Source organism: Lepus europaeus, chromosome 7 (genome assembly GCF_033115175.1).
Source record: "Lepus europaeus isolate LE1 chromosome 7, mLepTim1.pri, whole genome shotgun sequence".
Classification (NCBI taxonomy): Eukaryota; Metazoa; Chordata; class Mammalia; order Lagomorpha; family Leporidae; genus Lepus; species Lepus europaeus.
The window spans coordinates 58,877,938-58,905,391 of record NC_084833.1 but is presented as its reverse complement, the minus strand read 5'-3'; the positions used below and the strand labels follow the sequence as shown (position 1 = coordinate 58,905,391).

The 27,454-nt window shown below is 49.7% G+C and overlaps 1 protein-coding gene across 1 annotated transcript in view; it reads right to left on the bottom strand.

The window, feature by feature from the left end:
• Positions 1-22,382, bottom strand: part of DCHS1 (dachsous cadherin-related 1) — a 35,304-nt gene extending 12,922 nt beyond the window's left edge. Inside the window, exons 1-3 of the mRNA XM_062196578.1 lie at positions 22,330-22,382; positions 6,453-8,357; positions 60-248 (exon numbers count right to left, since the gene is read on the bottom strand). Of these exons, the coding sequence (XP_062052562.1) occupies positions 60-248; positions 6,453-8,237 (1,974 nt within the window). The 5' untranslated portion in view covers positions 8,238-8,357; positions 22,330-22,382. The remainder of the gene's footprint in view (positions 1-59; positions 249-6,452; positions 8,358-22,329) is intronic.
• Between the last annotated feature and the right edge of the window lie 5,072 nt (positions 22,383-27,454).

The following is a 27,454-nucleotide window of genomic DNA, read 5'->3' as shown; positions in this document are numbered from 1 at the left end:
CCTAGTTTGGCAAGGATCCCACTCTGATATCCCAAGCTGCCCGTGCTTTGCCTACTCACCCCATCCACAGCAGTCACTGTGAAGTCAAAGGTCGAGGGTCCCTGGTCACGGTCCAGGGTCCGGATCGTGCACACGTCACCACTGCGGGCATCAATGCGGAATGGGGGCGACCCAGAGGCTCCAAGTCCGGCACCCAAGGAATAGGAGAGGAGGCCAAATGGGCCACTGTCCGCATCTGTGGCTGTCACCTGGGGAAAGGCTATGGTGAGTGATGCCCCCTCTTGCTGGCCAGAAAAGCCAGAGAAAGAGCAGTTGGTACCCAGAGTCTCTGGATGGTGGGCACATAGAAGGGACAAGTAGGACATGGACCAACACCTAAGCCCAGGTTTTTTGTTAACTGGTCAATACATAATGTTGTTTGATGTGTCTTTCTGTTTAAAGATACCTTATCTAATGTAGATTGTTGATTCATTAAACTGAACTCAGTCAACAGCACTAGAACTCATTTATCCATTAAGGCACATCACACCCTTCTTGTGCCTGGGAACACTAAATAAGCACTTGAGCCCTACACTTGGGGACCATTTCAAAGAGCAAATTACCAACAAAAAGCATTAAAATGTCTACTTAAAGTGACATTAAGTAGACTTCAAAAAGGACACCTGGACAGCTGAAACAAGAAAGCAGCGGGTCACCTTTTCAACCTTAGCTGGGAATATGTGTATTGGGTAAGTCAAATTTTTCATTTCTCTGAACATGTTTTATGAATGACTGTAAGAGTGATGAATACAGATTTTTTTATTTTTATTTTTATTTTTTTGACAGGCAGAGTGGACAGTGAGAGAGAGAGAGACAGAGAGAAAGGTCTTCCTTTTGCCGTTGGTTCACCCTCCAATGGCCACCACGCTGGCGCGCTGCGGCCAGCACATTGCGCTGATCCAAAGCCAGGAGCCAGGTGCTTCTCCTGGTCTCCCGTGTGGGTGCAGGGCCCAAGGACTTGGGCCATCCTCCACTGCACTCCCGGGCCACAGCAGAGAGCTGGCCTGGAAGAGGGGCAACTGAGACAGAATCTGGCGCCTGGACCGGGACTAGAACCCAGTGTGCCGGCCCCGCAAGGTGGAGGATTAGCTTATTGAGCCGCGGTGCTGGCAATGAATACAGATTTTTAGGGCTTTAAATAACTTTTAGAGAGAAGCTATTATATAATATATATATACATATATATGTGTATATATATATATGTATATATATATTTTCATCTACAGTTCCTGGCTTATAATAACTTCCCTTCCCAAGGCAGGCACTGTAAACTAGAACTTCTCTTCCCTAAGGCGGGTCATAGAAACTTTAATCTTTCCTGGCCTCTGGCTGACTATAAAGACATTCTCTGACCTATCCTTGTCCAGCAGTAGGCCCTAAGATCCTCCTCATTCCAGAGAGATCCAGCCACATACCAATGAGGAAGGAATGCTGAAGAATCTGAGCAGACAGTCCTTGCTGGGTTTCCCCACCCAGTCTATAGCCATCATGCTGACACAATGAAGTCACTGTAAAGCCCCCACAGGACAGGGTTGGAGAGTTTCTGGACAGGTGAACATGCAGTGTTCCTCGAGGGTAGCCCTCCGGAGAGGGCAGGGAAGCTCAGCGCCCCTCCCCCTCCCTTGCCCTGTGTACCTCTCCATCTCATACATGATCAAGCTGGCACAGGTGTTTCCCTGAGTTCTGTGACCTATTCAGAGAAATTAACTGACCCTAACGAGGGAGTTGTGGGAACCCCGATAGCCAGTGGTTCAGAAGCACAGGCAGAATGTTGTGGGGCTTGTGACTTGCATCTAAAGGGTGGGAAGGGGCAGTCTTGGGTAGGTGGTGTCAGAATTCTCTTAAATTAGAGGACTCTTTGTGTCCACGGTAGAATGGACTGCTTGCTTGGTGAGTGGGGAAAGCCTTCCCCCATATCTGGTGTCAGAAGTGATCTGGTGCCCTCACCAATTCCCATAACCAGCCCAGGAAGAGACCTGCCCGACAGAATGCTTGAGGCCGATATTACATATCTGGCCTTCATTAAATCTGATCATTACAGAGTTGGACCTGATTAATAACAGGGTCTGATTGCTATAGGGTCTTCTGTATGGGTGTATGGATGTGGTTCATGCATCTTCAGCCTAAGACAGAGCCAGGTACACAGTAGGTGCTCAGAGTATATTTGTTCACTGAGTAAACAGACATTCTGATTGCCCTGCTTTGTAACAAAACCTTCTTTCATACTAAGTTTAATACATAGGGTGCACATTGGACCCTCAATAGTGGGTTAGCTGGTGCTCACTGCTACAGCCTGTGACAGAGTGCTCTTTGTGGATAGAAAGACCTTGGGGTCATGATACACTGCAAGAGGAAGCTAGACAGTGCCCTTTCTCAGACAGAAAATGTGCTCACAGAGAAAGCTGGCCAAAGACTTCTGAGTGTTGCCCAGGCCCTTGACAGGAGTGATCTGTGCCATTGTTTACCCTCCTGAGAGACACTAAGACCCTGCCACAGCCGAACCCTGGAAACAGCTCCTGCTCCAACTCTTTTTGGTGGCTGGGAGCCCAGATATCCCAGGAGACAGACTTCCCCCTACATCAATCCCAGCGGACAGCAACCCCACTGCAGCACCATCTCCAGAAGCTGCTAAAGACCTCTGCCCTCTGACTTGCGGCAGGAAGAAAGCAATAAACAGTGGTGGGGGGAAGTTGTCAGGAAGTGACCCCAAAAGGTATGGGGGATAGCTATTGACTGGAAGTGACCAAGGCAGAACTGGATTTCCTGGCCTGTATGGCCCCTGCTCAGAGGTTTCACTGCAAATACATAGTCTCCATTTTCGGCATGTTCCCAGTTAGCTTCTTAGTTCAACCTTGGTCAGCTCCATCTCCCATGTTACCCCCAAACTACAATAAATTTCACTCCTCTCCTCTGGCCCCCACTTTATTCCTTGCTCTCATCAGATGCACTGGTTCAAGGAACAAAGGAAGAACAACTCTGTGAGCTCTAACTGCACTGGCCTATCCCAACCTCCATCCTAGGTACCTCCGGCTTTGACTGGACACCACTCTCTCTGCCTCTCCTCACGCTGCCTCTCCACCTTTCAGTCTTCCTCCGCATCCCCTCACTCTGCCTGTTCTTACTCACCATTGTTTCCTGAAGCCAATCTTCGACTCTCCCCTCTCTACATGCTCTCTCAGAGCCTTCTCTTTTACTTCCATGGCTTTAGTCATCGTCTGTACTTTCATCCTGGACCACTCCTCAGAGCGCCAAACTTGTATATCCAGATGCCTGCTCAACATCACTTGGATGTCCTGCCGGCACCTTAAATACAACCTGTCCAAAACTAAACTCGTGAGCATTCCAAATCTGCTCTAATGACTCTTCCATCCACACAGCTGCTCAAGCCAGAAATCAGTTCTTCCCTTTTTCTTGCCTGGTATATCAATCAGCTAAGGACTAAGTAAACCCTGTTTGTCCTCTCTATTGCCATTATCACTGTCCCAACTCGTCTCTCCCCTGGATTACTGTAAGTCCCTATAAAGGGATCTGACCCTCCAATATATTCTCCCATCATTTTCTTGATCTTGTATTACTAACATTTTGGAGCAGAAAATTCTTTATTGTGGGGGCTTCCTGTGCATTTTAGGATGGTTGGCAGCATCCCTAGCTTCTACTCACTAGATGCCAGTAGCATTCCACTTGTTGTGACCATCAAAATGACTCTAGACATTATCAAAATGTCCCTGCTAGGGGACCAAAACTGTGAACTACTGCTGTATATTGACTACAATTTTAGAAAAAAAAAAATTTTTATCCACATTACTCCTATACTCAAAGATATTTTGATGTCTTAAAAATCCTGAACTCCTTGTTTCAGCTTCTCACTATCTGGCCTACTTGCATATCTCATCACTCACTCACTCTTCCATCTCACACATCTCCAGACTCCGGAGATACTGAGCCACTTGTAGGCCCTTGAGCTGGTCAGGCTTTCCCACTTCTCTATGCATATCATCTGTGTGAAACCCTCCACCCATCCGGTTCTGTTATAAACTGCTCATCCTGAAGTCTCAAATCAAGAGTCCCGTTCTCTAGGAAAACATACAGTCTGTCTACCTGTATTTTTATATGTGTGTATTTATATGTATACATACTACATATAAAATACATATTTTATACTATGTAATACTTATTATATATGTATGTATGGGAGTTTTCTCATTGTAATAAAACTATTTTTTTGCACACAAATCTCCCCTCTGGACGCCAGGAGATAGGAGAAGGGATGGTGACTCGTTCATTTCTGTATTCTGAAAATCTAACATAGTGACTGGCACATGGTGCAAATTCAATAAATATATTTATTTACACAGTAAGTAAGTCAAATGTTAAGACTTTGTGATAATTTTGAAGCCCCAGTGGTCATTTTTTACCCCTACTTCTCCATGGTTGCTAATAATAAAAACTCCAGGACACCACCTGGAAACTTGCTCTCTTACTTCAGGATCAACTGAGGAGGGAAGAAATTTGGCAGCAGTAATCAACTAGCCCTGGCCAAGAGGAAGCATGAACACATGGGAGAGTGGGTGCTGGGGGCTGGATAGCACCAGACAGGCAACATCCAGAGACTGGCCGGAAGACAAGGGGTCAGTCAGGCCCCAACACTGGTCTGGAAGTCCAGGTCAAGAGGCAGCTGAGGAGAGACTGAGGGATCTGGTGGACTTTGGAGACATAAGGACTGAAATCACTAGTCTCTTAAGAGGCCTCCCTGCCTGCAGTGTCTCTCCTGCAGCCATACTCTATAGTGCAGACAAAAGACAAAACAGATTTTTTAGAGCCCCTCATTGGCATTGGCTCCCTATAATTTTTAAGATAAAGTCAAAACATGTGACCTGCTCCATGTCTACTACCTTGTCTCCCCCCAGCTCCTCATCAGTACAGCTGAGGCCAACCTGAACAATGCTGCTCTTGAACACTCAGGTCATCCTGGTATATATTTAGCAGCTTCTTTACAGGCCTCGAGTCTTCATCCACACACCCTGTATTCACCATTTGGCAAAGTCTCACTAGTCTTCAAGGTCTGTCCTCTGAGCTTCCCCAACACTTCGCATGCCTCCTGTGCAGCACTAGTTAATGGCCCATCTCCTGATCTAGGAGCTGCCTGGGAACAAGACTGTCTCCTTTCTTTGTTCTCTGGGCCAAGCATAGCTCCAGGCTTACAGTGGATAAGTAAATCCTTGAACCTATGAATGAAGGAATGATCTATCACTCACCCACTGATCCAATCCATCCTTTACCCTTAAAACCTAGTTAGCTGATTAAAAAATCTGATCAAGGGCCGGCACCGTGGCTTAACAGGCTAATCCTCCGCCTTGCGGCGCCGGCACACCAGGTTCTAGTCCCTGTTGGGGCGCCGGATTCTATCCCGGTTGCCCCTCTTCCAGGCCAGCTCTCTGCTATGGCCCGGGAAGGCAGTGGAGGATGGCCCAAGTCCTTGGGCCCTGCACCCCATGGGAGACCAGGAGAAGCGCCTGGCTCCTGGCTTTGGATCAGCACAATGCACAGGCCGCAGCGGCCATTGGAGGGTGAACCAACAGCAAAAAGGAAGACTTTTCTCTCTGTCTCTCTCTCTCTCTCACTACCCTCTCTGTCAAAAAAAAAAAAAAAAAAAAAAAAAAAAAGAAAAGAAAGAAAATAAACTCTTAAAAATCTGATCAATCCTTTCACAGCTCAAACAAGTTCAGTGACCTCTTTTGCTTTTCAAGGAAAGCCTTAAGCCCTCACAGTGTTGTGCCCAGGGACTTCTGAAATCTGTCCTCAGACTGCCTCTCCGCTTTCATCTCTTCCAAGTCTGATTTGTGGCCGGTCTGTGTTCCCTTCAGCTCCTGTCTCCTCCCTTGAGAGGTCTTCCTGCTGTGCACATCAGGATCTCATTGGATAGCTCTCGTTATCTCCCGTCCTCATGCCTGAGACTAGGTGTCCCACCAAGGCTCTGCCGCAGGGGCAGACACAGGGATTTCTTCCAGCACAGCCTGCACGGGACTAGGCATGGAGGACTCCCTAAATGCAGGGATTTCTCTCAGGGAATACGAGCTGAGTGGGTCTGAAAAGTCCACATATCTGTCTTGTAGAACAGCTTTGAGACTGTAGAGAGAGTCTCCTTTACTTCCTGACACTGCTAGACACTTTTCCTCTACATCTATTCTTAGTTCCCCCATCTTCTACGGTTACCTGCCTTAGCCCTTTCACCCTGCTTTCTCATCTTCTCCTTAACCCTCACCCTCTACACAGACTCTGGAGCTCAAACTCTATGGCACAGCCACATGAGCAGTTGCACCCACAGGCTTGGCACCTGTTCTGAGGTCTCCTTCGGTCCTGTCCCAACCCTGCCCACCACACTACCGGCTGTGTGTGTGTGGAGGGCTACCTACCTGCAGGAAGCAGGTTCCAGGCTGGGTACCCTCAGGCAGTGAGGCGTTGTAGAAAGTCTTCTGGAACTGGGGCTCATTATCATTCACATCTTGCAGGGCCACGCTAACTGTGGCGGAGGAGGCTAAAGGGGGCAGGCCCCCATCCGTGGCCACCACAATCAGCTGCGGCTGAGGTTCCAACTCATAGTCCAGCGAGGCAGCCGTGGTGATGATGCCTGAGGTGGGGTCAATGGAGAACCAACGGGTATGAGCACCAGGGGCCAGGCTATAGGTGACCTGACCATTGGTACCTTGGTCAGGATCATGTGCTGTCACCCGCACCACGAAGCTGCCAGGTAATGCAACCTCAGGCAGAGGCTCAGGCCGGTAGAGCTGGTGGTCAAAGACAGGGGCATTGTCATTGACATCAGTGACATGCAGCACAAAGGCAGCCTCTGCCCGCAGTGGGGGTGAGCCTGAGTCTGTGGCTGTAACCCGCAGGTTGTAGGCATCCCTTTCCTCCCGGTCCAGCCGTCGAGCCACACACACAAGGTAGATGACGCTGTCTTGGGTGCTCAGGGCAAAGTGGCCCTCTCCACCTTCCAGGGACACATTGACGTGGGCAAAGTCACCATCATCTGGGTCGGACACAGATATTCGAGCCACCAGCTGCCCAGGCGGGGCAGCCTCAGACACTCGGGGGGAGCCATCTGCACTTAGGAAGATGACAGTCATGGAGGGCTGATTGTCATTGGCATCTCTCACGTGCACAGTCACAAAGGCTGAGCCCAGCTCAGGGTGAGCCCCACCATCCCGTGCCTGTACCACCAGTTCATGGACCCGCCGTTGCTCAAAGTCCAGCGGCCGCTCCAACCTCAACAGCCCCGTGTGTGCGTCAATTGAGAAGGGCCCATCACCCTCACTCTGTCTCCGGTTGATTTCATAAGTGACAGCCCCATTGGCGCCGGCATCAGCATCAGAGGCAAACACCTGTAAGACAGGACTCCCGGGGGCCAGGCTCTCAGACACCACAGCATGGTAGCGGCTCTGATTGAAAGCTGGGGCATGGTCATTGATGTCTAGCAGTGTCACGTCCAGCAGGGCTTGGGCTCTCCGCGGGGGTGAACCACCATCGTAGGCCTCCAGCTGCAGCATGTAGTGTGAATGGTTCTCCCGGTCCAGCTCCCCAGTAATTACCAGCTCAGGCACTGGAGCCCCATCTGGACCGGGGCGTGTCTCCAGCCGGAAGGTCTCTCCAGCTCCATCCCCGGATAGTGCATAGCCCTGGGTTCCAAGGTGGCCAGCATCTGCATCACGAGCAGGCTCCAGTGGATAGCGGGTGCCAAAAGCTGTATGCTCAGGTATCTGCAGGGCAGCCCGAGCCTGCGGGAAGGCTGGAGCATGGTCATTGATGTCAGCCACACGCACTGTAACTTCCACGGTGGCACCGTCAGGAGTGACTGCAGTGAAGCGGTAACGGTCCCGCCGCTCACGGTCCAAGACACGTGCTGTACGGACGACCCCACTGTGTTCATCAATGGCTAGGTCTGTGCCCACGCCACTGCCCTCCTGGGCAGAGATGAAGTACATGGGAGGTGCTGCTGTGCCTGCCGGAAGTCCTGCACTAATGTCCCCAATCAGTGTGCCAGCTGGCTGTTCCTCATCAATCTGCAGGTCTAGGCTTCCTGCCTGACCCTGGGCACCTGGCACCCAGGCCGCCAGGAGCAGCAGCAGTGGTAGCAGGAGCAAGGGGTTGGGGCTCTTCATGCCAGGCCAGGAAGGCGCAATGCCTGGCTCCTTCTGCATGGTAGGAACTGCGCAGCTGTGGCTGGGGCTCCAGCTCCAGATCAGGCTCTGGGCCCAACTTGATGTCAGGTTTTGGATCACGTTCAAACAGGGCCTTGGTTCCAACTCAGGTTCCCTGACCTGCGAGAAAAGGAGATGGAAAATGATCATGCCAGGGAAGCGATCAACAGCCCACACGAGGATGGAGACCACATCAAAACTCAGAAATGCTCAGTCCTCCAACCCTGGCCCAGCCCGTCTCAGCCCCAGGGATCTCTGCTTCAGGGCTCTTCAAGGCTCCCTCTTGTCTTTCCCCCAGTAGGCTCCCATCCCACCCTGAACACTCTCTCTCTGCAGAGTTTTCTGCTTCCTATTATTCAGGCTTGAATGTTGATATATTCCCTTCCTTCTATCTCTGGGCTTAAAAAATATGGCCAGTCCTTTCTCATTTTCTTCTCATTCAGCCTCAATAACCATGTAATCATGCCCACTTTCCAGCATCAATAAACCGATAATCTTGCCTGGAGTCATATTTGTACAACCAGCCCCCTGCCCCGGGTTCTGCATCTATCAATTCAACCAATTCTATATCGAAAATATTGGTAAAAGAAATTTGCATTTGTACTGAACACGCACCAACTTCTTTTTCTTGTCATTATTCTCTAAACAATACAGCACGACATCTCTACATTGAAATGACATTTCGTTAGCTGTTGCAGGAGGGAAGAGGAACATCCAGAAGCTACCAATCTCAGAGCTGTTTCATCTCCATTTCACACTTCTCATACCCTCCTCCCTCTAGGCTGTGAGGCTTCCTCTTACATCGTTCCCTCTAAGCTTCCCATCATCTCCATGTTCCACATCCAGCTACACTTTTAAACCTTCATCTTACTGGCGCATTCTGGACCACTGAACCACTTATACTGGCTCCTCAAAGCCAATTCCTCTTGGCTTCGTGCTATGACTGCCCCACCCACACGTCCCCCTCACCCCTTCTCCTGTTCCCATCAAGCTTCCCTGTCGTCCATTCTTCAATTCCTTTGCAAGTTCTTCTGCCCATTCTTCACAACTGGTGTTCTCCAGAGCTCAGTCTTGGGTTGCATCTTTTGTGTGCCTAGATGCTCTTTTCAACTCCCATGCCTTTGACTCAAGTGTAGCAAATGAGTTTTTTTAAAAAAACATATCATCTGTTTGCCGCTGACCTTCCGATCCTCATATTCAGCTCCAGAGAGCTCTGGATGTATGTCCAGCCATCTGCTAGACTCCCCCAAGCATCACCTCAAACTGATTTTCCTTTCCGTTCCCTTTCCTGTGTGAATAGTGCCACCGTCCATCCCAGTGGCCAGAAATCCAGAAGTTCTCTTTGCTTTCTTGCTTTTCTTACGTCCTGATTTCCAGTCATTAAAACATGACTGTTTCAACTAGGTATAGTTCCAGGTTGTTCTTTCCTTGCTTTCTGCATTACTGCTTCCCCAGTCTAAGCACCGTCATCTCTCCTTCCTCTTCTTGCAGTAGCTCCTTACTGGTCTCTCTGCCTCTGAGCTTGGGTACACTAATCTATCTAACTTGACTGGAGAGAGCCACACAACTCTAACCAAACTACTCCTGGTAAAAGGCTCGTACTGTTTCCCTAGTACCGACAGCAGAAAGCTGTTACCCTTCTGTGCACGCACACACACACACACACAAATACAGGTAATACATATGTACAGACTTATGCCTGCAGCTCCAAGGATTTCATGGAGATTAGCTACAGAACTTCTGACTTAAGATAAAAGTCCAACAGGGCCAGTCTTGTGGCAGAGAAGGTTAGTCCTCTGCCTGTGACAGCAACATCCCTTATAGGTGCTGGCTCGAGACTTGGCTGCTTCACTTCCCATCCAGCTCCTTGCTAATGTGCCTGGAAAGGCAGTGGAGTGTGGCCCAGGCGCTTGGGCCCCTGTATCCATGCGGGAGATCCAGAAGAAGCTCCTGGCTCCTGGCTTTGGCCTGGTCCAGCCCTGGCTGTTGTGATGATTTGGGAACTGAACCAGTGGATGGAAGATCTTTCTCTCTCTGTCTCTCCTCCTGTCTCTGTAACTCTGCCTTTCAACTAAATAAAAAATAATCTTTTTTAAAAAGATAAAATAAGATAAATCTTTAAAATGTAAAAAAAATTAAAAAGATCAAGTCCAACCATCTTTTATGTGTTTTTGCAGTCTGAGCTTTGCCAAACCTCTCCAGTGTCCTCCATGACTACCTTCTCCCACCACACCTTATAGTCCAACAGTAAAACTATTACCTCACCCCCTCCCAACTACTTGCCTTCTATGTGACATTCTCATGTCCTGAGATATCTTCTAAAAATTCTCTTCTCATGACCATCTTCTGCTCAGATTTCAAGATCCAGTTCAAATTTCCTGTCTTCTGTGGATTCTGCTCTTATATCATCATGCCCTGCCCTGTGCAGGGTCTACTGTATTCTTCCCTGGGTTCCTGCTGTGTTTGGCACACACTGATACTAAGGGCTGATAATAAGTTGCAGAGAATCCCTGGTTTGTTCGTGTGTCTACCTGTGAACTGGATTGGAGGCTCCTGGGGGATAGGGACACGTCTTACTCTGATTCTCCTGCATTTAGTAGAGGCATCATAATAGTAATCAATGCCGAACAAATGGACAGGGCTGATGCTTCCACATCAGCACACTATAGTGGTCAGAAGCCACTGTGGTCAGTCTTGTGGCTACGGACCTGTGTCTTTGATCTTCACTGACTTGCTCTGCTCTAGGACTTCTTGTCCTCCTAAAGCAGATGGGCTTCTGACCTTTCCCGTACTTACACTTCCAACCCCTATCTCTCCCATCTGTGTAAGGCAATAAAAAGACCAGGTGCTTTGGAGTTCAGTCTGTTTTTAAGTCCAGTCTGAGTGTTATTTTCCGAATCTGTAAAGTGGCCATGGTGACATCTACCCTGTGGAATTTTGTGAGAATTAGGAGACTGTAAGCAAGGAGCACAGGGCTGAGTATCTAGAAGACTCTTTCCTTAATTCCCCAATTCCATTCCCTGTGGGACTCCTTCTGTGCCTTCATCTGAACTTTAGAATTCTGGGCTCTAAGCACCCCAGCCCCATGGGCCCAGTCTGAGGAGCCTGTGGAGGTTCCATATGGAATAACAGGTTGAAGAAGTCAGAACAGGGGGGTCAGGATGACTCAAAGAGAAGGGAGCATGAGTGTATGGGGATGATTCTGGGGCCCAGATCAGTGACTGATCAAGGGTTGAGGCTGGTCGTATTCCTTTTAGCAGTCAGTGGAAAGAAAGCAGCAATGGTTTGCTGGAGAGAAGATAACAATGAGGTGAATGCACTTATCACACTCTGTGCTATAATTGTCTCCCCACCAAGACAACTGGCTATTGTATTGTATTCTCCTTTATGTGTAGCAAGGAGCAGGGCAAAACATGATCAATAACCTTTCTGAATGAAAAGATGTATGAATGCTATGAGAAAAAACCCAGGTGAATGATCAGCCTTGAAGAGCAGGGATTCAGGCTCAGGCAAATGTTCTGTGTAAAAGCAGCCCCTTCCCTCAACCTGTGTAGACCCCTCATTATCCAGCTTTGGTCTCTGTGCACTACGGACTTACACAGCACACTTACACAGTGGACACACAAAAGTGCACACTCACAAAGTCATAGATCCAAATACAGGCTGGCACATTCTCTCACGCTGCCAGACACGTGGATGAGAGATCCACAAAGGTGAATTCTCACACAGACAGAAACACAACACACACCTGTATACACATGCACAGAGGCTTGCTGTAACATATAGATAGCCACTGCACATTAAAGGGACACCCCTTCTCGCATATGGAAACAATTTTCTAACACACACAGCACATATTCACTCACATGGAACCCACCCCTCACATATATGCAGGCATGCACACTCAGAATCAACACCCACACTGAAACTCTTTCCCATGGACTTTACACAGACAGGCACATTCACAGTCTCAGTTATTCCTCCCCCCCCCACACACAAACACACTCACCCACCCTTCCATGCCCTCAGACAGGGCCCCTGTCATGTATGCAGAGACCAACAAGGCAGGCACGCGCGCACACACTTGCAGACCCACCCACGCGCAGGCACGCTCTCACACATGCTGCCGGGGCACTAGTGGTCAGCTCTGCGGCTGCAGCTGTGACCTCCAGGTCCCTAGAGCCTCTGTCTGGACTATGCCTCATCACTTCCTGCTCCAAGGCTTCCAGTTCCAAACCCGAACTCCAGACTCTCTCCCGAGACTGTCTCATCCTCTCTCCAGCTCTCTTCTCAGCACCATCTCCTCCCATCTGTCCAGTGTTTCTCACTGTCTCTTCCTTAAGACCTGCTCCTCCTCCCCGTTCTTGTCTCTTCCCTCTCCAGGCCTGTCCCATTACTTCCCCCAGATCTTTCCTGCCCTATCCATCTTGTCTCTTTCCCCGATCTATGCTGCCTCCTACCCAGAGCTGCCACATCTCTTCTGCCACCCAGTTCTGCCTTGCTACATGCCCTCACTCTGTCCAGACCCCAGCCCCCCACCCCCTGCCGTCCTGTTACTTGGTCCTCTGACTCTATCCGGCTCTCCCCACATCTGGGCCTCTGGAACCACAGCTGGTTCTCATTAAGAGGGGGAGGGGCAAGCCTGTTCATTGGGGCCTGAAACGTGATGTCAGTTCCCCCTCCCTAACAGAGCCCCCCTCACACCCCTAGCCCATTTGTCTACAGGGCCTGGGAGCAAGGGGGAACATGGGAGAGGAAAGAGAGGTGGGTTGCGGGGAGGACGGGGGGACCACAGGGGAGGGGGTGCTTCAGGAGGAAGTAGAGGAGTGGCCCGAGGTACAGAAGGGGAAGCAGACTGGGGGAGCTGGCACCGCCTAGGCCTCCTCCCTCCACTTCCTGTCCCAGGGCCAGCAAGGGGCAGGGACCAGAAAGACAACAGGGTGAGGAGGGGGGCTACGAAAGGCAGAATGGCTAGAAGTGGAGGAAGAAAAGGAGGCTCTGTGAGCAAAGCGAGGTGGGGAAACAGAGCCAGGCTTAAAGGAAAGAGGAAGAGAGCCTTGAATTCTGGCCCGGTGGTGGGTGTGGGGTGGGGGGAGCTGGGGGATGAAACTGTGTGGCAGAGCTGTGTGTCTGCAGTACCTGGGAGCCAAGGAGCAATGTGGGAGCCGACAGAGGGGTGGGCTGGAGGGAGGACTGGGGGGATCACAGGGCAAAGCTGTGCTCCAGGAGGAAGTAGGGAAGTGGCTGGAGGTGAGTGCAAATAGCACAGCCAGGCCTGGAGAGATGAGGGTAGGCAGACAGGAGAGGCAGGGGCCAGGCTGGAGGAAGGGGAGAGGGTGAGGGCAGGAGGAGGAGAAAGCTGACAAATTAGCTGCCCTGGGTGTCCCAGAGACAAGTCAGAGGTTGTGCTCCTGGCCTGGCTCTGTCCCTCCCAAGGAGGACTCTCTCGGGAGAGGCTGAGCAGAAGAGGCAGAGAGAAAGCACATTTTCTGAGCTTTTACAGAATGCTGGGCCCCATGCCAGGCAATTCAGACAGTATCTCATTTAATCATCCTGTGAGGAAAGAATCCCAGCTTCCATTTTCCAATGAGGAAATTGAGGCTCAGAGTGAAACAGTTTTCCTGAACTAACATAGTCTTAATTTGATTCCAGGTCTACGCACTCCATGTTGACAGAATCAGGGAAATAGACCGACAGGAGAGAGTCCTACCAGGACAGTGGAGGCTTGAAGTAGGAAGAGAACCTGTGGGAGGAGGGGCCAGGTGCGAGGCCTCTGTAATATTCCAGGTTAGGAGCAGTGGGGCTGAGCAGACATCAGTAAGAAGGAGGTGAGGAGGTGAAGTTGACAGGACTTGGCCACGGACTGCACAGCAAGAGCGAGGGAGGGGAAGGGCTCTAGACTCTGGTCTCCCAGGCGTCTGGCCTAACCACCGAAGTGCTGCCATCAGGATACTGCAGAGGAGAAACTACTTTCTGGGTGCCTGTGGGGATCCCCATGTGGACATGTCCCGGGCATACTTGGACTTGGAGATCTGGTGCTTAGGAGAGATGCCTGGATTGGAGATGTGGGATCAGACATATCTTGGGGTAACTGAAAGCCATAAATGTGGAGACTCCCATCAGATGGGATGTGGAGAGTGGCAAGTCTCGGACAGAAGCCTGGGGAGACCACAGATAAGGGCAGCTGAGAAGACGTTTGTTCTCCCTGGAGTCAGTGTCACAGAAGTGAAGGGCTGGAGCATTTCAGAAAGCAGGGAGGGGTGGGTAGTGTCCAGTGCTGCTGAGAGTTTAAGTGAGTTAGGAAATAGCCCATTAAACTTAGCAGTAAGGAGGTCACTTGTGACCTTGGAAAGAATCATGATAAGGGTGCAAGCCCCATGCAGGGAAATGAGAAAGAAGGCATCTACAAATAGCCATAGACCAGCCATCAGCCTAGATTCATTCAATACATGGTTACACACCCACAAGAACAGGGACACAATAAGGGTACTTCATAAAATTTGTGGGAAAAATGGAACTAAATATACATTTATTTTGGTGCAAAAATGATATTTGTGCATAGTTTTTTCATAATACACATTTTCCATGAACCTTTTGAAGACCCTCACATGTTGTATTGAGGTGGGACCAGAGAGTGGTTAAGACAGGGATCCGGGGCTAAACCCTGGGCTGTATTTACAGCTTCACATGTACTAGCTGTGTGACTTTAGGCTAGCCACTTAATTTTTCAGTGCTTCCATTTCCTCATTTACAAAATAGGGACAATAATAATACTCACTACAGTGTATTGAGTAGCTGGAACAGTATCTGGCACACAGTAAGTTTTTATAAGCATGCAAGCATGGGTTATTATCCTAGTGGTTAAGATGATGGGCTCTGGAGTCAGACAGCAGTTCAAGTCCCGACCCTACCACTGACAGCATAACTCTGGGCAAAGTTATCTAATGTTTCTAAGCCTTAGTTTGGTTTCTTCTGCAGTAATGTGAAAAAAAAAAAAAAGTGGATACCTTAAGTGGTTGGCATGGGAGTTAAATGAAACAGTGCTCACAAAAAACTTACCACAGTGTCTGGCCCACAGAGATGGTACAATAAATGTTAGCTTCTCTCTCTCTCTTTCTCTCTCTCTCTTTCTCTCTCCCTCTCCCTCCCCCCCCCCCCCTCTCACACACACACAAATACACAGTCTGCAATAGTGTCATTTCACAGATGAGGAGAATGCAGCTTACAGGAGGAAGCAGACATCTGGAATGGAGTTCAAGCAGACTGCAAAGCTAATCCTTTCTGTTGGACCACACCGCTTCTCTGGTACAACACTGAAATGCCCAGCTAAATGGTCAGAGAATAGGGAAGGAGAATGATCGAAGCTTTTCTACGTTAGGAGACTAAATCTGGCAGTGTGCACGGAGTGGGTTAGAGGAGGAGGAGAGCAAGGTTGAGGCAATTCCCAGTCGAGGTCGAGGGTCAAGTGAACACAGGGCAAGATGCGAGAGATGGGGATGCTTGGAGGCCTCCAGGAAATGTGTGAAGGGGAGAGTCCAGGGCAAGACATGTTTGTGATTCACTGATAGATTAATTCAACGACTAACTGTTGAAGATCTGCCAAGTGCCAAATGACATAGTAAACACTGGAGACAGAGCAAGGGCTCGGACAGATCAAGTTCCTGTCTTCACGGAGTGCATGGGTGGGGAGACCTGGACAAGAATAGACAGGGCAGACGAGGGAGCTGGATGTGATGGGGATGGGCAGTCACAGTTTGACCTGGAGTCTTGGATGCAGAGGAGGCCAGTGAGGCTGGAACTGACAGAAAAGTTGGCAGGTGTAGCAACCCAGAGATGTCAAGAGGGAAGACATTCTGGGAAGGGGGAGGTTGAAGGGCTGCTTGAAGGACTGAGTGGTTAGAAGTAAAATTAAGTGAATTGCTGAACACTTGATAACTGTCTTTCTGTTATCCTCATTTTCACCTGGTGAGCTCAGAGAAGCTCAGCCACTCAGGTCATAAATGGTGTGGCTGGAAGGTTTAAGGTGTGGTTAGCCCTCTCCACTTTCTTCTCTCTCCCCTCTGGTCTTCTTTCTCATCAACCATATGGGAGGTGTGTCCTAGGCTCTGAGGGATAGCAAGCTTCTTCAAGCAGCTTAGTGAGTAAAACAAGGGCAGTTGTGCTTTACAGGAGCAGAGAGGGGCAGCATGGCTGAGGCTTGAGGGCTCCAGTAGAGCCCTTGAGACGATGCCCTCAGCAGCCGACACAGGGAACCAGGAAGCCCTCTGACTGGCAGTGCTTGAAAATGCCTTGTTGTTAGAGGGTTACCCAGGAAGCGTGGACACTGGAGCTGAAGGAAGAGGCAAGAATCAGGGAACCTGAGATGGGGGAGCAGGGACAGGGATGCCAGGGTTCCAAGTGATGGGGTGAAGGAGTAGCTTAGGGCACCTCCAGGGGAGAAGTTTAGAGGAATGGAGGGCATGGCGAGGCACTGTAGTGTCTGGAGGCCTGAAGGCAGATCGCAGCTTCTGCATCTTCCATTCCTTCCAGGAACCCCAATAGACACCTGTCCAACGGACTTGCATCTGTAAACTTCAGATGGTCCTTTAGTACACCGAGGAGAGGGTTGAGGAAGAAGATCTGGGAAATGAGAAGGCCAGGTGAAAGGGGGAGAGGGGAAGAGCATGTGGTGAGGAAGAGTAAGTTATAGGGCAAAGGAGTGGCAATGTCTCCAGTGAGGTAAATGAATTCTGTGAAAACTTCTCAAGAATGTGGACAGCTGAGACCAAGGGAGAGATGTTCTGCGAGGAGCCTCATGTATTCATTCCTTTGTTCACTGCCAAGCACCTGTGTAGGACCTCAGGTCAAAAGATGAACAATACACAACTTTGCCAGGTGCTAGCATTGTTGGGGAGACTGAACAAGGAAGAAGCAAGCAACAGAGAAACAGAAGGAGCTCAAGCCTGCCTGGTAGAGTTGGGAAAGTAGAGTTTGAGAGCAGATCTGAGGATGGGAAGGGATTAGCTAGGAAAGGAAGGGAGTGAAGGGCCTTTCAGATAGAGAACAGTATGCGCAAAGGGCCAGGAGCATGGAAGAATGCAATGTCTTTGGGGAACTAGAAGGAATTCATTATGGCTGGAACTCCAACTGTGAGGGGACTAAGGAAATGGGACCAGCCCTGAGGCTGAAGAGGCTGGGGAGAGTCAGAACACGATGTCACAAGCCTCCTTAGCCGGTAGGGATTTTGTTCAAGGGAAATGGAAAGACACTGAGGAATGCCGAGCAGAGAGTGACATAGCTAGGAAGGTCTCTCTTGCTGCAATGAGAAGAATGGATTGGGAGAGAAAAGACGAGAAGTGCAGGTAGACAAGTTAAGAAGCTCATGCAAACATTTGTATGAAGAGATGGTGAGGTGAAGCACCAGCAGAGGTGGCGGGAGAAAGGGGATGGGATATCCAAGACTGCCGGAGAGGAGGTGGAAATCAGTGGTTTCAAAGGATTATCTGAATGATGGGACATCTGGAGAAGGGAGAAGTTCCTAGTTAATTTCTGAGTTTCTAGCTTGCAAACTGAGTGGGAATGCTCATTTAGGGAAGGAAGGAATGATGAGTTCAGGTTTGAAGATGTTAAGGGGCCTGGGAGCTATACAGCAAAGATCTAGCAGGGAGCCAGTATGCAGATCTGGAGCTGCAAAGTAATACTCCTCGACCCTGCAGATGATTATTAAAGCCCTGGAAATGAATGAGGTGGCTCACCCAGACACATAAGGAGCTCTCAAAGTGATCTGCGATAGAGTCTGGCGCAGCTCTGGCAGACAGAAGCAGCAAAAATGCTATCATACTGTGGTCATCTGCTCATTTGCTTTTCTCTGCTCCACCCCCAAACGTGTAAACTCCCTGAAGGCAGGAACAGTGATTCCCATCACCCAGCAGTGTAGCTGGTACATGGTTGCTCACTGAAGGTTGACAGAATAAAATGGTAGCTTAGAAGCCAAAAGACAAGAACAAAAGAGAGAGGATGGTGCTGTGGAGTAGGGGGGAAAGCTGCTGCCTGCAGTGCTGGCATCCCATATGGGTGCTGGTTCAAGTCCTCGCTGTTCCGCTTCTGATCCAGCTCTCTGCTATGACCTTGGAAAGCAATGGAAGATGGCCCAAGTCCTTGGGCCCCTGCACCCACATGGGAGACCCAAAAGAGGATCCTGGGTCCTGGCTTCAGATCGGCTCAGCTCCAGCCATTGTGGCCATTCTGAGTTGCTGGGTTTATTCATCCCATAAACAGTGTAGGATTTTTTTTTTTTTTAAGATTTATTTATTTTGGGGGCTGGCGCTGTGGCACAGTGGGTTAAGCTGCTGCCTGCAGTGCCGGCATCCCATATGGGCACTGGGTTCTAATCCCAGTTGCTCCTCTTCCAGTCCAGCTCTCTGCTATGGCCTGGGAAAGCAGCAGAAGATGGCCCAAGTCCTTGGGCCCCTTCACCCACATGGGAGACCCAGAAGAGGATCCTGGCTCCTGGCTTCAGATTGACTCAGCTCCAGCCATTGAGGCCATTTGAGGAGTGAACCAGTGGATGGAAGACTCCTCTCTGCCTCTGCCTCTCTGTAACTCTGCCTTTCAAATAAATAATTAAAAAAAAAAAAAAAAAGAACAAAAGGGAAGAAAGGGCAACAATGTCAGCTCCTGCTAAGAGGTCAAGCAGTGGAGGACTTTCGAAAAATCCCCCAGATTTGGCAGGGGAGAGGTCACTTTCACTTTGCCAGAGCTCTTAATTGGAAGCGCAGGAGTAAAGGGAAGTGATGAAGTGGAAACAGTTACTAATCTATGCAGAACACAAATGTGGCCCTGAAGTACATGGCTAGACGGTGTAAGGACTGAGAGGAGAGCCGGAGGATCTTTATGTGCTCCCAGGAGGAATGGGAGAGGGAGAGAGACTGCAGACTCGGGAAAGACCTGGAGTAATCAGCACAGAGAAGTCCCTGTGGAGGAGTGGAAGCCATATTGCAGGTAGAGGACTGGCCTTAAATACAAAGGAGAGCACTGTAAGATGCAGGTAAAAATCTGAGGGAGGAGGCCGAAAGCTGAGGGAGTGCAAATGGAGGGGACAAGTTGTCCACTCCTAATTCTTCCCTCTCCTCTCCCCACCTTGCATGTCCCTTTTGTCTCTGAGCCCTGCTGAAGCCACTGTCAGAAGAGCTCCTCCTGAGTTCTACTTTCTCCCTCTCTCCTGCCACTACTCCAGATCAGGCTGCACAACAACAGCCTACTGTGTGCCTAATTCCATGCTCCTCCTCCAAGCTTTTACACTATCAGAGTGCTAAGACAAGTCTGATCCTATCACTCCCCAGCTTCAACTGATTTGGTGACTCCCCATTCTTCACTGGTTAAATGAATCATTTCTTGTGGCCTACAAGACCCTACATGGTCTGAGCCTCCACCTACCTCCCCTTGTTCTATAAATGCCACACTCACTGAATGCTTCATCTCTGAGATACACAATACCTTTACCTAGGCTGTTCCATGCTGCTCCCTTGGCTTGGAACTGTCTCCATCCATTCTGTATCACCTCTCATTTTCTTGATTGACTTCTATTTGTCCATCGAGTTTAAGCTCAAATGCCACTTCCTCCAGAGAGCCTCAACTGCTCAAGTACTGACATGGGACATAGTCACAGCCTTACTTAACCTCCGTACCCTGGTTAGGTTCCCCTGCTGAGTGCAGCAGTTACAACACTTATCCTGAGGCTTGCAGGCACCTTGAGGGCAAGGACCACATCCATTTTGTTCAACTTATAATGTCAGCTCTTATCACATTTTTTTTTATTGCCTAGGAGAGTATTTAGTATTTGTTGAATAAATGAATTGGATGGATTAATTAATCTACTGAAAAGAACGGAGTGAAGGGTATGGGATAAAGAGTGTGAAGAAAACAGAACAGTTTTCCTCTTGGGTAGGTATTTGGTCTAGCCATTTAAGATGCCATTTGCGATGCCCACATCCCATGTCGGGGCACATTGACTTGAGTTCCAGTTCTGCTCCTGATTCCAGGTTCTGCTAATGGTCACCATGGGAGGCAACAGGTGATGGCTCAAGTAGTTTGGGTCCCTGACACTCATGTGGGAGACGTGAATTGAGTTCCAAGCTTCACCTTTGGCCTCCTGGCCTTTGTGGGCATTTGGGGAGAAAATCAGTATATATAGGAGACTCTGTCTGTATGTCTGTGTTCTCTCTCTCTTTGCTTTTAAAGTAATGAAAGTTAATGATTTATTTACAGAGGGCCAAGTGGTAGAATTTATAGAAGCATGAATTTATATAAGTATTGCTTCTCCAAGTTGTTGAGAAATCACTCAGTAGGGTTGAGAATTTATGGGATAGGAGGGCTCAAGGACAATGGAACAGAGGTGGCCAAGGAGAGCTGAATGCATGGTCCTTGGCATATGAGCTGGAAGAAGAGCAAAGACCCAGGAAGGAGTGGATAAGGAGGAAATGAAAAGGTCAGGGCAGGAGGTCATTATGAGGTTAGAGGGCATAATGGGAATGAGGGCATCTGAAAGCTAGGAGGTTCTAGGGAGCTACAGGCAGAGTGGAATTCAGGAGCTTAGAATTTTAGAGATCAAACAGTTCTACAGCGTGGTGCTTGAGAGGGAAGAATGGAGCAGGAGCATAGGAGGTCAAAGTATGAGGCTGGTGATGGAGGAACACTTAGGACATGGCAGGACTGAAGGCAAGGGGAAGGCTGATTCAGGTCTCAAAGCTTTCAAGGAACTGGAGGTTAAGTCTGGGAAGTCTATAGATACAGAATAAGGGTGTGCGCTCTGTAAGAGTTCAGCAGTTGGGAAGCTCTCCCTGTAGTGTATGTGTGTCACCTATGACTGTCTCCCAGGGGTTATATAAGTGGCTTTGTGGTAAGGGTGACTATGACACAGCCTACTGTGAGTGCCAGGCCTCAGGAACACCTGCTATGTACTAACAGCTCTGGTCAGTGTATAAACCTAAATGATGTGCTAGCTGTGACAGCATTTCCCATGAATGTGTGTTGCTGTGACAGTGTCTCCTGAGAGGTTGTTGGCAGCAACAGTGTCTCCCACAGTATGTGCTGGCCCTAAAAACGACCCCCTGGGGATATGCTGATTGCAATATTTTTGCCATGGGAGTCTGTTGACAGGAGAGCATCTCCTGTAGGTTTGACAGTCTACTATGGGTGTGTGTTGGTCTGACAGTGCTTCCTGGAGGTGTGTGATGGCTGTGAGGGCATCTCTGGAGGAGGTATGTGGCCTGGGACAGTGTCCCCTGTGAGTTAAGTAGGGCTGTGACTATGTCCCATGTGAGTACTTGAGGAGTTGACATAAGCGACAATATTTTTCTGGCCTATGACCTTGTGGCTGCTGGCCCAGCCCATGCCACACTGAATTCATTGTGCTTCTAGACCTCCCTCCTCCCACCCCCTCCTCGTGGGACCCAGGCCTGTGGTGCCCTCCCTCTGTCCCCTGCACGGGATTCTGATCCAGGCATCCTGGACACAAACTCCTAGGAGTTGCTCAGGCATTGGCTCCCACTTACAACACCAGCCTCCGCTTGAGACTTTACTCTCTCTCCTCTGCTGCTTTTTGCTCCCCCCACCCCTCAGTTTCTTTGTCTCTGTCTCAGTTTGTCTCTGTCACACACCCATCCTCCACGTTCTGACACATGGCTCTTACAGAGCTAGGCAACACACACACACACACATCCTCACAGGGGCTCCTTCACCATGACACACTCATCCCGACCCACACCCCCTCGGAGTGACACGCACATGCACACAGAGCCTCCCGGGGAACCGCACTGGCTCACATTCAGAAGATGCACACACACTCGGAGTGGCACACACAACCCTGTCCGCACCCTACTCCCCGCACACGCGCGCCGCCACACAGCCCACTCGATGACACACGCACACAAAGACCCCGGCCCTGCCCCCACGCTCACGTTCACGTTCGCCCGTCCCGCAGGCCCAGGCCCCCCCTCCCCCATTGTCTCCGGCTCAGAACAAAGCCCCCGGCTCCACCGCCGCCGCCGCAGCCCCGGGAGGCCAGCGGGCCGGGCGGGCGCGGTCGGACGGGCCGGGCGGCCGTGGCACTGACCTCCGCGCGGCGCGGGCTCCCGTGCCCGGTGCTGGGGCGCCGTCCGGCTGCGGTCAGCCCCCCGGGCAGCGCCCGCCCGCGCGGGGCCTGCGGCCGCGCATCGTAGTCCGTCGGTCTGCGGCCCGCAATCCCCTCCGGACAGCCTGCCGTCGGTCCCCGCGCCCTTGGCCGTCGATCGGTCCGTCCGCCGCCGCCGGGGCGCCGCCTCCTCCTCCACAGCCGCCCCGCGGAGGATGCGAGATTCGCCGCCGCGGCCCGAGCCCCCTCCCCTCCCCTCCCCCGCCCTCCGCGCGGTAACCCGAGCCCCCGCCCCTCCGCCCGCAGAGCCCCCGCCCCCGCCCCCACTGCGCTGCGCGCCCAGGCGCCCCCGCCGCCCGCCCTCCCTCCGCCCCTCGACTTCCCGGCCCCAGTCCCCGCCGCCGGATCCGGCCCCAGCGCCGCACCGTCCCACGTCCTGGTCCGCTTCCCTTCTCCCGGTCACTTCTCCCGGTTCTCTCCTCCCATCCCGCTCTCTACATCCTCCCTCCTCTGCCCCTCGTCGTCGTCCTCTTCCATCCCCTAGTTCCCCGATGTCCCCTCCTTCCCCTCCTCTCCCCCACGGTCCCCTTCTCTTCTCCCAGTCTTCATCTCCATTCCCCTCTCCCTTTCTCTCCACTCCCTTCTCCCTGTCTGTCTCCCCTTCTCTTCTCTCCCTTCGCTCCATCCATCCCGTCTCCCCAGCCTCTTCACATCAAATTCTCCCCGTCGACTTTCCCAACTTTCTCCGGCTCCCCGGCTCCTCATCGTCGCCCCTTCCTCACTGCTTCTCCCCACTCCCTTCTCGCATCCCCCTTCCGCTGCCCTCCTCTTGCCCCTTGCCTGCATCCCGTCTCCGTCTCCCAGTTCCCGTCTCATCATCCTCTGCCTTGACTCTTTTTCTCTCTTTCATCCCTCGGGTTCTCTCCCTCACTGCCTCCTCTATCCCCAGTTTGAGGCTGGACACTGGGAGGTATCGCAAGGAAGAGCTCCTGGATGGGGGTGGGGGTGTCTGACTCTGAGAATACACCCCAGAAAAATAAAGTGAGAAAGAAATCGCTCAGGGAGGTGAGAAGGGTCTTGAGAGACCAGTGTGATACCAAAAATGGGGAGGGGTGAAATCAGACAGACGTGCAGACTAAGCAAACTTGAAGGAGCTGGGAGAGATGAGACTTCTCCCTTTCTGTCCTTTCCCTAAGACTGTGACACGGCTGCAGGCAGAAAAGGTGTTCTGGATTGCGGTGTGTAGGGAAGGCACAGAGAAATCAGGAACTTGAGGGGGGGTGGAGGCGGGGAAAGAACAAAGGTTTAGTTCAAGTAGAAGGGGTGTGATTTTGGAAGACAAGAGTGAGGGAGAGGCTGGAGTCCTTGATGACATCCCAGTTTCTGGCTTGGGCAGCTGCGTGGATAGTGGTGACATTCACTGTGTTAGACAAAAGGAGCAATAGGTTGCAGGGGGGTTGGTCTAGAAAGATGATGACTTGTGATTTGGGGCTGCTGACTTTGAAGTGCCTGTTGGGTAGGTAGGTCCGCAGCTTAGAAGAGCGGTCTGGGATGGACATAAATATTTGGAAGTCATCTGCAAATACCGTATAAGCTTGAATATAGGGTGAGGTTTTTGCTTTTTTGTTTTTCCAAAATCATCCCTCAGGAAAGAGGGAGTAACCTTATATTTGAGTCCTTACAAAGTCTCTCATATTACAGGGTTTGCTCTCATTTACTTTATTTTGAACAACAAACCACTGGATAGGGCAGTATGGTATGGTGACTAAGCTTGTGGACTCTGGAGCCAGACTGCCTGGCTCGGGGTCCAGACTCTGCCATTTACACAAGCTGTGTGGCTTTAGGCAAGTTACATAGTCTGTCTCTGCCTCAGTTTTCTCATCAATAAAGTGGGTCTAAGGGTTCAATTATTTTATATATGCAAAGCACTATGCACTTGGCACACACAGTAAATGCCCAATACATTCCAGCTGTTTTTAATGTTTGGGCAAGACCCATTAACCTGAACTGTCCTCAACGATGCTATTTTCAATGCTTGTAGAGGTCACCTGCCACAGAATCCCTAGTCAAAGAAATTTAACACAGCTTTGGTAACTATTCCTGGCAGTATGACCTCACAGCTGCATGTGTTGGAAGTCTCTAAATACAGTTTTTAAAGATTGCTTTAAAAAGCAATACAGTAGTATTTGGGAGGGGCTTCTGGGATGCTGAAAATGTTCTATTTCTTGACCTGAGTGGTGTCAAACTTTCACTTTGTGACAGCACATTGACAAGAATGAGGGAGACATGGCTTGCTTGCACCCTTTTCTGTATACATTTTCTACTTCTATTTAAGACACTAATTAAAAATACATCAAGTGATTTTTTAGGAGTCATGAACATACTCTTGCAGGATGCTTGCCAAAAACCAACTGCCCTAATGTGATGCAAATGGGACTTGTGACTTGGGATAAAGTTTCCAATGACTGCATCATCTGTGGATTCCAACTGTGCTGTGTCCTCTCCCAAAGCCTTCACTTAGACTGAAGAGAAGGTCATTCGTTCTGGGACATGTGTAGGATGGCTGAAAGAGTGATCCTGAAATAATGAAGAAGAAACTACTTTTGAGGATGCATGTTAGGAGTATGCATGCACTTGAATTAAAAAAGTGAAAATAGAAAAAAAATTATACATCATGTTATGACACATGAATTTAAACATGTATAATAAGATCCAATAATTAGTAGAAGTAGACTTCTGATTGTTTCATGATCATCATTAAAGGCATACATTTTCAGGGTGGTCAAAAGCTTTCCTGGGGTGGAGGGGAGAAGGCGGCCACTGGTTTGGGGTGCAGTGGGTTAAGTTGCTGCTTATGACACCAGCATCCCATATCAAGCACTGGTTCAAATCCTAGCTGCTCCATTTCTGATGCAGCTCCCTGCTGGTGCCCCTGGGAAAGCAGCAGATGACCCAAGTGCTTGGACTTTCACCCATGTGGGAGACACAGATAAATCTCCAGACTCCTAGTTTCAGCCAAGCCAAGCCTCAGCCATTGCGCATGGAAGATCTCTTTCTCTACCTCTCCATCTTTCTCTGTCACTGTGCACTTAAAATAAATAAAATTCACCTATAAATAAAAAAGCCTTTTGGGGGCAGGCATTTGGCTTGTCAGTTGAGACACTGGTTGGAATACTCCTGACCCACACTATAGTGCCTGGGATCCATTCCTGGCTTGGGATCCTGACCCCAGCTTCCTGTCAATGTAGACTTTGGGAAACAGCGGTAATGGCTCAATATTTGGCTTCCTGTCACCCACATGGAGGACATGGATTGAATTCCCGGGTCTTGGCTGCAGCCCCAGGACCAGGTCATTGTGGGCATTTGGGGAATGAACCAGTGGATGGGAGCTGTCTGTTCACCCATCTGTCTCTATTTCTCTGCTTCCTAAATAGTTTTTTTTTTTAAGCTTTTCACATTTTCTCATTTAGAAAACAAGGAATCACCTTAGGTTTGGGTTGTCTGGTATGAAAAATTTGACAGATGGTAAGTAAAATTAAAGGAGTTGGGGGCTGGTATTATGGCTCAGCTGGTCAGGCCACTGCTTGCATCACCAGCATCACATGTTAGAGTGCTGGTTCAAGTCCTGGTTGCTCTGCTTCTGATCAAGCTGCCTGCTAATACATCTAGGATGGTGGTGAAGGATGGCTCAAGTGGTGGTGCTCCTGCCATCCATGTGGGAGACCTGGATAGAGTTCCAGACTCCTGGCTTTGCCCTGGCCTGGATCCAGTGTTGCAGCCATTTGGAGTGTGAGCCAGTGGATGGACGATCTCTGTTGTTGTCTCTCCTTCTCTCTCTTTCAAATAAATAAATCTTTAAAAAAAAAAAAAACCCTAAAGCAATGAATAATTTTACCTAGGGAAAAGCATATGCATCAGAGAAAGAATATCTGGGACAGATCCTGAGAGTTTCCAACACTTAAAGGATAGGAGGAACAGGTCTCAAAGGGAAGTGAGAAGAAGAGAGGGAAGGGAAAGAAAAGAAAGTAGGTGGTGCCAGTGAGCCCAAGGGAAAGGCTGAGAAGCCACAAAGCAGGGAGTGGACATCAGTGTTGAATGGCATAGAGGTCAGGGAAGTAAGGATTGAAAAATATCCACTGGATTTGGCCAGGAGGGGGCCCTGATGACCTGGTAGACAGTGGGGTAGGTGAAATGGAAGGGATGGAAGCTAGCCAGTGCTCAGTAATACAGGAGTGTGAGGGGGGTGAGACATTGAAGGCTTGGAGTAGGGCTTGTTCTTCCAAAAGCTTGACTACAGGGAAGGAGAGAGACCTCTAAGGGGAAGGGGACAGGAACTTTAGAGGATAAGACAGTTTTTCAAATAGAAAAACAAATTTATTTGTTTTGTTTTTTCATTTATTGAATACAGACTTAAGTGCTCAGTGCCAGCGCTATACTTAAAACACATAGCTAATTAAGATGCGACTAAGGAGCTCACTGTAAGCTATGAAGACAGACCTACAAACTGGCACCAGAAATGATGATATTAGAGGAAGGCACTTGATTGTGGACATAGAGGGGATTCCTAACCCAGGGCTGGGACATCAGCAAATAGTGTCACAAAGTTGACAGCAGAACGGAGTCTTGAAGGATGAGTAGAAGTGTGGCACAGGAAAGGAAGTTGGAGAAAGGACTTTGAGGCAGAATGAACAGCAGTGTGTTCAAGTCACAAAGGCATGAGTGGTGTCAAGGTGGTGATGGTGATGGTTCTGAGTACACTGATTTGGCTGAATGTTTGGCACATGAACCAGTGTGAGCAGATAGCGCAGGAAAGGTAAACAGGGCCAAATCATGGCAGATAGTATATGTCATGCAAAAGTCCCAGGAACTGAGAACATTAAAATTTCTTTAATAAGGGAACTAAAATGACCGGTATATATGCCATCAACATCATTTGGTCTGCAATATTGAGAATGAAAAGAAACAAGCTAGGAATCAGTTTCAATTGCCCAGCTTATAATGAGGGTCAAAACTAAGGTAGTGATAGTAGAATTTAAAAAGAGGAGTGAGATATGAGAGAAACTATGGAGATGAAACTGTAATACTGGTGACTGACTAGAAGTCAGAG